A 13,103-nucleotide genomic window follows, 5' to 3' on the forward strand; every position below is an offset into this window, starting at 1 on the left:
CTGTTGAGTGGACAAGTGCAAGGAAAAAAAAAAGAAAAAAAGAAAATGTATATTTAGTGAATGAAACATGTAGAAAGTCCAAGGAAAGAGAAACAAATGAAAACCTTTGGTTTTAAAAATCAAAACAAAAAACTGTTGTTTCTCTGGAACGTTCCTCTGGGTTGGAGAGTGAGTGTATCGGTGAGCTGTGATTGGCTGTGAGAAGGGCAACGCCATTGGTTAAGACACATAGCACGTAAGACTCATGGACGACAAACCCATGGAGCACAAGGGTGCACCCACTGGCTAGCTATCGTGGGTAGTGCCAACCCATCTCACCACTGTTTTTGAACCCATGATCACTTGAGGACTGACAACTGACCCATGTGGTCTCAGTGCCAACTGTTGCTACACCTCTACTGAGTCTGGGTTGGCACTGCCAACGTGCTGCCAGGCGGGTGTAGAGACAGACCCAAAAAACACAGCATGCCAACAGTCCTCAGCAGTGCATCTGGGGGATGCCATGCCACAAGCTGGCCCGTTAAGGGACAGAGGAAGGAGGAATTAGGAGAGGAAGGGAGTTAGGAAGGGAGGAATATCTCAAAACAAACCCCAAACCAAAACTAAAATAAAGAACCAAAATTTGCTTTCTGTCATCTTAGAATAGTTCAAACATACTCTGGGAGTGACTGGGTTTGACTGAGGTCCTACCTTGTTTGAAAACTGGGGATGTGAGATGGCATTAGCTGCGTGACTGTGCTTGACAAAGGGCTGCAAGGATGACTGACAGGAGTGTCTGACCAAACAGCACTTACCTTGAAGTTCAAGGCACCTTTCCTCTTTCTCAAAATGACTGGCTATAACTTACTGACTTGGGTTTTACCTTAATAGGGTTAGTGAAGTGAGTATCCCACGGCAAACAATTTCAAAATCAATTTTTTCTCTTTCTTGAGGAGAAGTGGAGGTGGTTGAAGGAGGGAGTGGGGCAGTTTTCATTTTGTGTTGTTGCAGATGTTTTTAGCAAATTTCCAACCCCCTGCCAACCAGGCTGGGAAAGAAACAGGCAAGCCCTACCTGCTGGATCAAAGGCCACCGTCCGATACTGGATAGGAGGGCTGTAGGGCCCTGGACCTACACTGGTGTGTGCACGTATTTTCACATCGTATGCTGAGTTCGGTTTGAGGCTGTTGAGCACGTAGCTGGATTGGCTGGGGGGCAAGCGGAGCTCCTGCGGTGCTCCTATGGCACCGGCTTCTTTATAGGCCAACGTGTACTCTGTGATTACCCCATTCCTCTCCGCCAGGACTGGGGGAGACCAAGACAGCTGCACTGAACAGCATGTCACTTTGGAGCCCTCATTAATTTGAGGGTATCCCCCTGGTGTATTTTCGGGTACGCTGAGTTCCACAACAGCCTCTTCCCCAAAGCCCCCCCTGCTCTTGGCTGAGATTTTAAAGAGATAAGTGGCCCCCCGGTGAATGTTGCCCACAGAGTACTGTCGTTCTTGGGGAGCAAATTCCAGTGTGGCCAAAGGAGAGACATCTTTCCGGCCAAACTGAAGCCGGTAACCCTGCAGGTCCATGCCATTGGTCAGGTCTGGAGGGTCCCACCGAACAACAGCTGACGTCTCTGAGTCCTGAGCCACTGACAGATAGGGTGGGCCAGGCACTGTATAGATAGAGAAAAAAAAAATCTTAATCTCTGCACTTTCTAATATGACAATGTATATTTTTAAAGAGAATAGCTCAAACCTATACATGGAGATGTTTACCACAAACTGAACCTGCTTAGTGCTTTTTAAAAGGCAAACACCACTTTTGTTGTAACATTCATGTCATGGTCACTTTCAATCAACAATATCATCAAATTAAAAATAAGTCATTTCTTATAACCATCATTTGTTTGTTTTAAAAATCATGAAATATTTATGCCTCCTTATGTTACTAGGCAAAATGTAGCTCAAACCCAAATGTTTGCATGTTTCACAAGTACAGCACTGACTTTATGTCTACCATTATGTTTACCATTTCACTGCTCTTTAGATAAAACATTAGGGATTGAAGTCCTGACACTGTTGCTACTGATACCTCCAGTGTACTACTGAAACTTTAATTTAACATGGAAAAACAAAGAGCAGCATCAGACCTGTCCAAATAAACTGTACGGTGCAATAAAAGAATCACAAATTCTCAGTGACTACTGGGAATATTAACTGACAGACATTACACTTAATTTCAGCCATCCATAAGTAAACATCCTAATAAATAGAGTCAAGCTGTGTTGCATGGAAATGTGGAAGACCTTCAGAGCCTCTAAATTCTTTCTGCATCCATTTCATGCTGATGTAAGCTTCAGCAAAAGTCATTTCTGTACCACAAAGCATCACTAAAACTTTAAGCAGAGAACAGTGCCTCTTTCAGCTGTTAAGAGTCATCTCATGTTGTAAAATGATCTATGCTTGGGGTCTAGACACCATCCTTCAGAGTGGCCCAGTTTTGCTGCCCTTATGGATGACACACGTCTCATCTTAACCCTCCTTTTAAGGCCCCATCAGTGTGATAGAGGCAACAGCAGTTAAGGGAAACCTTCAGTTGCCGTCAAAGCTTTGTGAGCAATGAGTGTAGCTGATTCGCACTTGAGCCCCAACTCTCTGTAAATAGATTCTATCTTGACTCACTCATCTACATCCCTCCTTTCTCAGAAATACAAGGCAGCTGTAGGACAGAAAATTGGTAACATGCTCCAAACATGCACGCTATTAGTGAAGTCCTCAATCGCAAATGCTTTTGTTATTTTTGTATTATAAAACTGACTGGATGAATACTATAAAGCAGGTAATACAACACTTTTAGTGTATTCGCTGTAATCAAATCAATTTCACGTCTCTACATGAAATTGTGAGACCATTGGTGAGAAGATTGCCTACATGTGTATTTCTAAAAAAAAAAAAAAAAAAGGTTGCCAACTGGGTCGGCAAACTGGGTCGGCATCAAATTGGTTGGTCCTGGCAGTGAGAGCTTTCGCAGCATAAATTAAAAATGCTGAACAAGCTCAATGCAAATCATTATCTCTAGTTAACTGTGTAACATACATTTCATCATTATCTTAAGCAGCCACAGTTACGGTTACATTTGCCTTCTTATCACTACACATCCAAAGTTTGTAAACTGTTACACTTCATGAATTTAAATTGCAGCATCTATTTGAGCCTTTTAATGTACATCAGCTTATGTGTATCTTTCTACATAATGAACAACACTGATGAACATGTATGTGCTTATGTGAGTGATAGTATAGGTGCTGGTTTGCAGCCAGCTCCAGCTCCAGCTCCTATATCACCATTCCAGCTGCACACAGAGCTGGTTTGCTTGGCTTGTTGCCCAGGATGGACTTAAAGTAATTTGGAGAAGCTAACATTAGTCTGAAGCAACAGCACTCCCTCTCAGTGGAATAGTATCATTGTGCATGTGTGTGTCTATGTATGTACATGTTGCTACATATAGTATATGTTTCTGTGCCAAGATGCAAGTCTTAATGTGCACATAGTAAAAACACACACGCACACAAAGCAATCTACTCTACACAGTCTCCTTTCTCTGCTCGTATTATTCATTTCCGTTTGCTAATGGTCTTCTTTTGCTGGAGGAAGATGGGGGTGGGTGGGTGGGTGGGTAGACGGTGGCTAGTCAGCTGAGCCTCTGCCGGTAATGGAAAGGCGGGGGTGCCGAGTGTTGGGTGAGACGAATGCTCCTAATACTCCTCAGCTACATACTATAGCTCAGTTTGGTGTCATTTAAAAGCCCACTCTGCCTTCATGCTCACCGCTAATCAAGGAAATAGAATCAGAGATAATGATCCTGTGATGACTCTGTGTGTGTCTGTGTGTTTTCCATTTGAAATTTCTATGCTTTGCTTCTAAACTCAACAGGCAACCAAATGTATCCATTGCCACCTTTGTGGCCCTGAAACAGTTTTATTATTTGTACATTTAAAACAGAGGCCCATTGCACACTGGGGAGAGAGGGATCATGGCTACTGAGCCAGCAGATTGGTGTTGGGAGGAGGTGGGGCATGGGGGATTGCTCATGGTGTATACAGTGTGTGAGTGTGTACTTGTGTGTGTGTGTGTGTGTGCGTGTGTGTGGTGGTACAGGGTGACGAGAGAGCGAATGAGGGCATAGTGAGGGGGTGAAAAATGAGTGAATGAGGGATGATGAAGGTGACTGGGAACAAGGAGCAATCTGCTGCAGAGAGGGCCCAACAGGGATATGAGGAGGCAGAAGTGTGTGTGTGTGTGTACATGAGTGATTCTGGGGTTCTTGGACACCTTGATTGTCCCTCTCCTCCTCTTCACAGTGTTCATCTCTCTCCCCCTTTAGACTCTCCCCATCTCTCCATTCCTTTCCTTGTGCACTACCCAATCCCAATTGCCCCCCCCCCCCCCCCCCTCCCCCCAGCCCCCTCTCTATGTCCATTTCAGGGTCGATCCCGGTTCAATCCCTCCTTGTGGGCTCCCAGCACGCTTCCCATCAGGCCACAGTATTAACAGCCTGCTGTTGACACTCACTCAGCCTGATTGAGAAAGGGGCGATCAAGTTACATTCTCATTTCCTCCCTCTCTTGTGCACATCACACGTATACACACACCAACATATGCATACAAACAAACATATTACCTCTGTCTTGTTTGCAAGGGACAAGGTGGGTATGCACACTTAAACCATTTGTTCACTGCAGGTGTAAGGTTCTCTGCTTTGAGCTCCATGTCTTGAAAATAGAAAAAAATCCCCACTGATTAACCTGTGGCTATCGCCTGGATTTGGAGACATAACATATCTAAGGACATGTGGGGGTAAGAGGTCCTTTTTAGCCTTCAAGGTCATGACAAATGCATCATGCTCACATCTTCATTTCCCTCTGCTTTTAATTTAGTCTGCTTACTGTCAGAGAGTATGTGTGTGTATGTGGTAGGGGTTCAATGAGGGCAGTAATTGCTTGGGTAGGAAATGTCACAGAGTCGAATCTGCAACAAATTTCACATGGCCCATTTGAAGAGCAAGAGCTATTAAGGCAGCAAGAGAGAGAGATAGAGAAAGGGAGAGGGCCATCACATTGATGTTTTCTTGCTGGATCAAAAATAATGATCAGGAAGTTACGAAACATCCAGTGAGGGGAATGGGACTGATGTTTCAAGTCATCTGTCTGCAGTCAGCATTGGTATAAGTACCCATACAGTTTCAAACACACACACACATGCATCACTCAGCATCCTTTTACAGGATGCAGCAATCCCTGTGAAGTGCTGTGAGGATGGGTGATGGGAATTTGTAAGCTGACAAGATGCTACAAGGGCAGGATACTGCACCAATGTCTCAAGATTCAAGATTCAAGATTCAAAGGGTTTATTGTCATTTGCACAGTAAGGAAACAGGTTTCCCTGTACAATGAAATTCTTACTTTGCTCTTCACCCAGAATGCCATACAAAACGTTGTAAGTAAATAAAATAGATAATAGTATTTACAAAATATTAATAAGAGCATAAGTGAAAAAAAAAAGTTACACAAAATATAAACTGTACTGATATATACAAATCAGCTGTTGTGCAAATTCAGCTGAGAGTGAAGACTGTGCAAAAGAACTGTTATGTGAACAGTGCAGTATGTGTCCAGCAGCTAACTGACAACAGTGTGACTGAGTTCATTTGAATCCTCAGTATACCCACTCTGATTTGCAAAACAATTAATGAACAATGCAAACCACTTCATATAATTACGTAGCACTAATAAAAACTCCAAATATAATATCATCCATCCGTCCATCATTGCAAGCTTTGCATCATTACCTGATGGCACAAAATGGTACACAGTGCAACTTCTTAATTATTAACTGCAGAGACAGTGTACTGCATCATCATTAGTACATTACTGTATATAGTGTACACTTTCCAGGATTAGCAAATATAGAACTTAAACAGTTTATCACCACTACCTTTCAGGGTTTCTCGGTTTTTAAAATAGGTTTAATACACTGTCTGGTATTTTGTTTTCACTCATGAGCCTTTATTTTATGATTGTAATGCTCTCTAATAAGACAGCCAGTCCTTCCTCCCTCATATGACAATCTACACACACATCAGCCATCACCATGGGGCATCCCCCTCTGACCTTTCCTTGTACTACAGCCTCAGAGGGTCTCAAATCAGGAGTGCTGGGAAGCCTATTGCATTTGCTGCCAACAGAATGTTATGTCATTGTAACACGCTATTTCATTTTGTTTTGAATTGGCTGATTGGTTAGTTTTTCTTGAAAACTTTTAGTTTTTTGAAAAACTTTCTTATAATAGAGAACTAAATATATTTTACACCTGAGCTTGAACAAGAAAATAAAATAAAATGGATGGTCATTGATTTCTGCTACTTTTAGTCTGGTGAAAAACACCTCAATGGGAGGACAGGATGGCAGAATAAGTTTCAGACACAAACATTTGAATTTTTTTGTCAATAAAGACTCCTTTATCCACTCTCAAAAACTTTGTCTTTCATTGGCCATGGTTAAGTTTGCTCCTGAAAGGAAGAGTCTGGAAAGTATGAAGCATGAAAAGGCACTTTTCAAACCTGGCTTTCATTCAGCAAACAAAGACAGTTCCAGCCAGAGAATAAATGTTGTTTGTCTGTGACTCACAAATAGGTGTGCAGTCCTACTTGTTTTTATATCCTGCAAAATCCTGAGATAGATTCTTTTGGATACTTTCTGATACACCAAACTACCAGAGAGACTTGTTGGAATGTCTGGGGATATGAAAAGACTCGGCCATTGATGTGAATCGACTTTTAAGTAGCACAAAAACATACTCTCTTTGTCATGATTCTCTGTATTGCTGCCTCTTTTCATGTCTTTATGTTTCCTAAAAAAAAACACAGGACTGTGATGTCCTGAATTTCTGAAGGCAATTGCTCTCTCTAAGTGCATGCTTGTCTGTAAAAAAAAAAAAAAAAAAAAAAAAAAAGGGCCGTTGCATAAGTTATGTGTGTTTGTGTGAGCATACATGCATTCATGTGGTTGAATATTTCATTTATTTGCATCACACTTTTAATGCGTGCCAGTTTACGGGTGAGTGCACACAAGGGTAATCCAGTTGAAAGAGTGGTTTTGTGCAGGACATTTAAACATCGGTTTTGTAAAATTTTAAGATCTAATGTTTTCCATTACATACTGTGTGACAATTAGGATATGTGTTTTTTTTCTTTGTCTTCATATCATGTGTAAATGGGCCAAACCACATAAAAAATGTAGGTACACCCATCACGCTCAATTTTAATATTACATTTAAACTTTAGGAATTCTGCTAGCAGAGTATAAGATTGAATTAAAAAAGGGCTTGCTGACTGGTACACTAATATCAGTCTCTGATATGAGTCTTTGCAATCATATGGTCCTACTGTGGAACTAATGTGTGTATAATTTGATGATTTTGTTGCATTTGTTCATGTTCTTTTTGTTGCTTAGAAATGCTCTAAACCTGTCCAATAAAGTTAAGATTGCTTTGGAGAGAAAACAGAGAGACATTATACAAAGGTACAAGCTTCTTCGTGAAAATGAAACTACTTTTTAAGCTCACTGACATTTCATGAAGTCCCCAGAGAACATTAAAAACAACACTTCTGGTCATTGCCTGATACAGATCTCAGGAAATTCCATGCTATTTCAGAAATCCCATAACCCGGGAACCCTGCTTTTCACTAGGCCATCCTGACATCCCTCAGAACAAGGACAACCACTTCACCTCTGAAAAAGGCTGCTGAGGCTAGTCTTCTCCCCCACTTCTCACCCCTTCCCCTTTTCTATTTATCTTGGCCCCCTGGCACAAACCATTTCTTTACACTTCAATAATACAAAAAAGGAGAGGTTTTCCATCTGAGGGACAGACTGTGCAGACTGAGTGTGCTAGACTGACATATCAGTCAGCTGGCCCTGACAGGAGGATGGAGAGTGACAGCACTCACTCAAGCCCCTTTGGCAGTGTCGCACTCCCTGACACCTGTAACACACACACCTGTCAGGATCCGGGAAATTTGCCGTTGTATGTGTGTTGGGTTGCAGGAGTGTGTTGTGTGTGTGTATCTGTTGGTGTGTTTTGTTTGATGATAATGCATGTACACTGGAGGATACAATGCCACAGTTTAGGTCTGCATACACTGTATGTGTGTGGAGACTGCATGTGCTCATGAGTAAGGGTGAGCAACAAGGTGTTTATGCAGGCGCGTGTGCCTCCCAAAGCCGACTGGCACTGATGCTCCAGCAAAAAGACGCCCCTACATTCTCTCAAAGGCTTTTACACTCTCAAGCAGCCAGCCTCATAGATTTAGATCATGTTTATGGTAACTAAACTGCTAGCTTCTGAACAGGCTCAAGTGGGCCAGTTACACTAGGGTGCCCACTTGCAGTATTTTATCCTTAGAGCTCAAACCAAAGACCCATCAGCGGTTTTCAAGCTGTCATAATCTGTCTGAAAAATCTCCAAATAGCTCACACCACCTCCTTGATCTATAACAATCTCTGGATAGTCTTCTGAACATGAATCAAATAATTGTCTTGACAGAAGCAAACATCAACTCTGTGTAACTGAACTGTTCTTGAATCCAGATATACCTCAGACTGGTTCATTTGGAAAAATATCTTGGATAAAATTCAGTAGTTGGAAATGACTGTTAACTTAAAAACATGTATTTCTGAAGCAAAATTCTTACTATGAGATAAACCTTTAATAAAGACACCTAATACACTAAATTTCAGGAATTCTTGCACGTCTGCTTGTCCAAATCTTCAGACTATGTTTGAATCAGTTAAAAGCACCACACTGTGGTTGTAAATGAGGGGCTCTTCAATGCTGTTTATCAAATACAGAGGTGGTAGCCTTGCAGTAACAGCTGGATGGAAAGATGAGGGACCCACCCCCAAGCAAGTTTACCCTTCAGCCACAGGCTGAAAAAAGTATATGCTGCCTTTAATACTGCATGAACAATGGCTGCATAAGCAAACAAATAAATAAATAAATGATTTGTCCTTGTGCTGACCTGCCCCTTTGGTCACCACCAGTTTAGGTTTGCTCCGGGCTCCATCCCCCTTGGTGGTGTATGCTGCCACCGTGATGGAGTAAGTGGTGTCTGGCTTGAGTCCTCCAATGACCATTTCCTATGGGAGACAGGGAATAGACAGGAAACAGGAAAATGTCAAAATGTGTCTTGAATTTTTGACGCTCTGACCCAACTTCATGCAGCTCAAACTGCCTTTTACAGAATGTTAATCTGAGTGAAGTGTCTCCTGGTCCTCTTTATTAATTTTCACGAGGCATGCATTAAATGTAGCGTTTCCCCCTGTGTAATGGGAGACCATCCCATTAGATAAATCTGTAGAGTTGCCAAGGTGGAGGAGGGATATTACATATGTAAATGGAAAGTACCCTCCCTTATTCCTTTAGCAAAATTCCAATCAACAACTTAACTTTGTGATGAATGTATGCTGAATACATCCTAGCCATTTGCTGGCAGTTTTTACCACAGCCATTAAGTTTCCTTGAGTCCTCTTCAAAGAGAGGCTTCCGATCAATTCTAATGAATCTTTCAAAGGAGCAGGTTTGAACGAACGCAGAATGAGGTTTTTAACAGGCTGGTTGGCAGAGTGATGGGAGAGGTCAATAAAGGTAAATGAGCTATAAGTACTGTCTTGCTCTTGAGATGGTAGTCACGTAATGCGGATGGACTGGGGTTTCAAATCTGGGTTCAAAATAAGGGTACAGTTTGTTGCAAAAAAAAATGTCTGCAGTTGGGAATGATCATCTGGGATGTGATGAAGATTTTACAGGAGATCACACATGGGCGTAATTTAAACTACTGTCTCAGTATTTTTAATGGAAGAGTGTGAACTTAGGGAATAACAGTAATTCTAAGGCACCACATAGAAAATGAAATAATAAAGTTTAAAAATCACACACACAAAAAAGAAAAACACACACCACCCGAGCACAAGACAAAACAACTGTTTCGACACACAGCATGACACAAGTAGCATTAGCATTCCAGGCACAGTGGGCAGTGGATATTGCATCAGCCACCATTTTGTAGAAGTTAGATGGCAATAGAAGTTTGTCCTCTTTTCCTCAGCGGCATATAGAGATAGTGCAGAGGTTAGCTGGCCAGACAGCTGAGGTGAAACCTCTGAGTCACTTTGCTATCCAAACTTATTGAATAAAGATTGGAGGAGGGGCTGTGTAAACTGCGAATCCAACCAGGTTGATGCAATACCCGCTGTTTATACCCTTTCAGCTACACAAAGCACTCAGGCGAGACTTTGTACTCACATATTCAGCTGTATCGTCCGTTTCCCACTACCCCCCCCCCCCCCGCCAAAGAGGAGAGTGCAGGAGGGAAAGCAATTTTTTTTTTTAAAAGAAAGAGAGAGAAAAGAAAGGGAAGAAATAGGATTGTGAGAGACAGGGGCATTAGAGGTTTTGGAGCAGAGGATTGGTATCAGAAATAGGTCACTGGTTTTGTGAGGTCAGGAGAAAGAGAAGCCGTTTGAAGCTTATGTTAAGAGGAGCAGCTGAAACAAGGCTGAGAGCTGTGTAGGTCTGCCTGTGGGGCGTGGTGATGTTTAACCATGTTAAGATAAGATAAGATAAGATACACCTAGTCCCACAATGGGGAAATTGCATCCGTCACAGCAGCAAAGAGACAGATTTTGAGAAGTTATCAATAAGCTAACTAAAACCCTTGTGGAGTTTAATGATGAGGTCATTTTTTAATGCACTAACAAAAATACACAACTAAAACCATATTTATGCCTGGCATTCTTTGTTGACAGCTAGGTGTGTGAACTGATTTGCATCTTATAATTTCAGGTATTTAAGCACATTCTACTCGTGGATTCATGGGTCACTTAAATGACAGAAATTTCAGCATGATACTGGTGGCATTTGACCCGAATGACTCCTTCATTTATGCGCTAAAAATAGATTTTGATTCATTCATTACCAAAAACTGCAGCTCTGCATACAACTATTCTTTTCTGTGTTGTTTACCCCATTGCTTCAAGGCTATAATTTCCATTTGGATGATTGCTACTATGCACAAGTCTCACTTCGGCAGAATTTGTCCAACACTGTGTTGACAGTTTTGTAAGTTGTGTAAAAAGAAAAAAAAAATAGGCCATTATAGAGGGCTCTATTACAATTCTAGCTGTCAGTGGAGGCTGATTTTTGGTGAAATATTTTCATGCCAATTTTATTTTCCCTGCCCCAGGCACAGAATACTATAATCAGCATTTTCTTTGAGTCTTTGAGTTTGATACAAGCACACAATCAGACATTTCATGGCAGATGCTGCCATAAAGCAGGGGTCTAGACATTCCTAATAAAAGCCATGGAGGCAGAGGAGGGAGGACAAGATGAGTGAAGCTTTGATTACAGTTCTTGTTGTGGGCTGAGGGGAAAAGAATATTACAGCAATATGAAATGAAATCCAAGAGGGAAGTGCGCCCTATTGCTTCCCATACTCGAGCAATATTTGCACAGCCAAAACAGGCGAGGATCAAATACACAATTTGTAATCTGTGTCAGAAAAAAAGTTGGCCAAAGTTTCTTTGAAGAGCCCACTGAGGTTTTAATCATTACATCTCTGTAACAGTGTTGATTTATCTTGTTTCATTGGTAAAGTGTCTTTGTATCATGAATGAAAAATAGATTCAAAGGCAGACCTGGGCATAATTTTCTTGTGAGCAAAACCTGCATTGACGCACTGTGTGAGCATGCTCTGTGGTGGACTTAGCATTTTTCGGACATAACTGATTTTTTACTGAGGAAGCTGTGAGATGGTCATACCTGGGCATCAGCCAGCATGACGTCCTTGATGAGGGGCAGGCCCCTTGATTCGCCATTTTCCACACGTACATAGTGAACCTGGTAGCCACGGATCTGACCGTGCTGCTTGCCTGGCGTCATGGAGCGCCACATCACCTTTACTGCTGTGGAGTTGAGGACCTCCACCTCCACCCGCCTTGGAGGAGCCCCCGGAACTATGGGTAACAGGAGAAAAACTCAAATAAGAATCATTTTGTTATATATAGTGCTGAAAAATTCATCTTATTAGTCTTATTAATGGGAATATGGAAAAGTAGATGTTCCTCTTTCAACAACTGCACAGTTCTGTACAGTTCTTTGTGTGTGAAATTGCTCCAAATCCTTCACACTATGTATACACACACACAATATCCATGAAACACACTGACAGCTGGAAAGAATAATAAACAGGGACATTAAAAAATAAACACAATCCAGTGTCAGTCTTTCCACAATACCATATCCACCCAATACAAACGCACACACCACTACCAGTTTTCCCCATCTCCTGCACGATTTCAATATGTGTCTGCTGTGTCTGTCTGCCATCAATGGAAAGACTTGTCTCTCAGTCATAATGATAGGCCTTTATGGAAGGCCTGGCTTCCAGGCCTTTTGGTGTCCCACGGACAGGCATTTTCTGAGAAGGATGCGCCAGTAATAAAACTCTTCCACTCAAACTACCTCCATTTGCTCATCCACAAACACTTCAAGTAACCCTCTTCCTCCCTAAATCACAACCCCATTTCCACCCCATCTTCCCCGGGATCATTCACCAATCTTATTTATTGCCAAAATCTTTTCTCCAATTTAACACTGGCTGTTATTTCTTTACCTGGCACCTCTCGGTCACACGTTATTATCGTAATGACACGATAATAACATTATAGCTATTGTCAGTCTGCTGCAGCTTTCACTCCTGCAATCACTGACACTGGTGTCTTTTAAAACAGGTATGGTAAGAATTTAAGCTCGTCTCTACTGTTGTGCTCACTGTATATCAGTGTCAGAAAATGCTTAAAATGCTCTGGTAATGGATGTGAAATGGATCGTGGAGAATAGAAGCCAATGTCAGTCATCCATCAATGATTCAGATGTGCTCTGACATGCTCACACATCTTCACTTGTCAGTTTATGTATTTTATTGTTTGACTGCTTTGCTCCTCTGCCATTTAGCTTCTGCTATCCAACTCAGCTGTGTAATGTTTTTTTTTGTTCTTTTGAGGGTGAG

General features: G+C 41.8%; 1 protein-coding gene across 3 annotated transcripts in view; it reads right to left on the bottom strand.

Moving 5' to 3' along the window:
• The window catches only part of ptprsa (protein tyrosine phosphatase receptor type Sa), a 223,589-nt gene that overhangs the window by 40,360 nt on the left and 170,126 nt on the right, over positions 1–13,103 (bottom strand). For all 3 annotated transcript variants that reach the window (XM_041039589.1, XM_041039590.1, XM_041039588.1), the window contains 3 exons: positions 11,855–12,048; positions 9,054–9,171; positions 1,054–1,647 (listed from right to left, as the gene is read on the bottom strand). In XM_041039589.1, the coding sequence (XP_040895523.1) occupies positions 1,054–1,647; positions 9,054–9,171; positions 11,855–12,048 (906 nt within the window). The remainder of the gene's footprint in view (positions 1–1,053; positions 1,648–9,053; positions 9,172–11,854; positions 12,049–13,103) is intronic.

The sequence above is a fragment of the Toxotes jaculatrix genome, chromosome 6, assembly GCF_017976425.1.
Source record: "Toxotes jaculatrix isolate fToxJac2 chromosome 6, fToxJac2.pri, whole genome shotgun sequence".
In the NCBI taxonomy this organism is placed as follows: Eukaryota; Metazoa; Chordata; class Actinopteri; family Toxotidae; genus Toxotes; species Toxotes jaculatrix.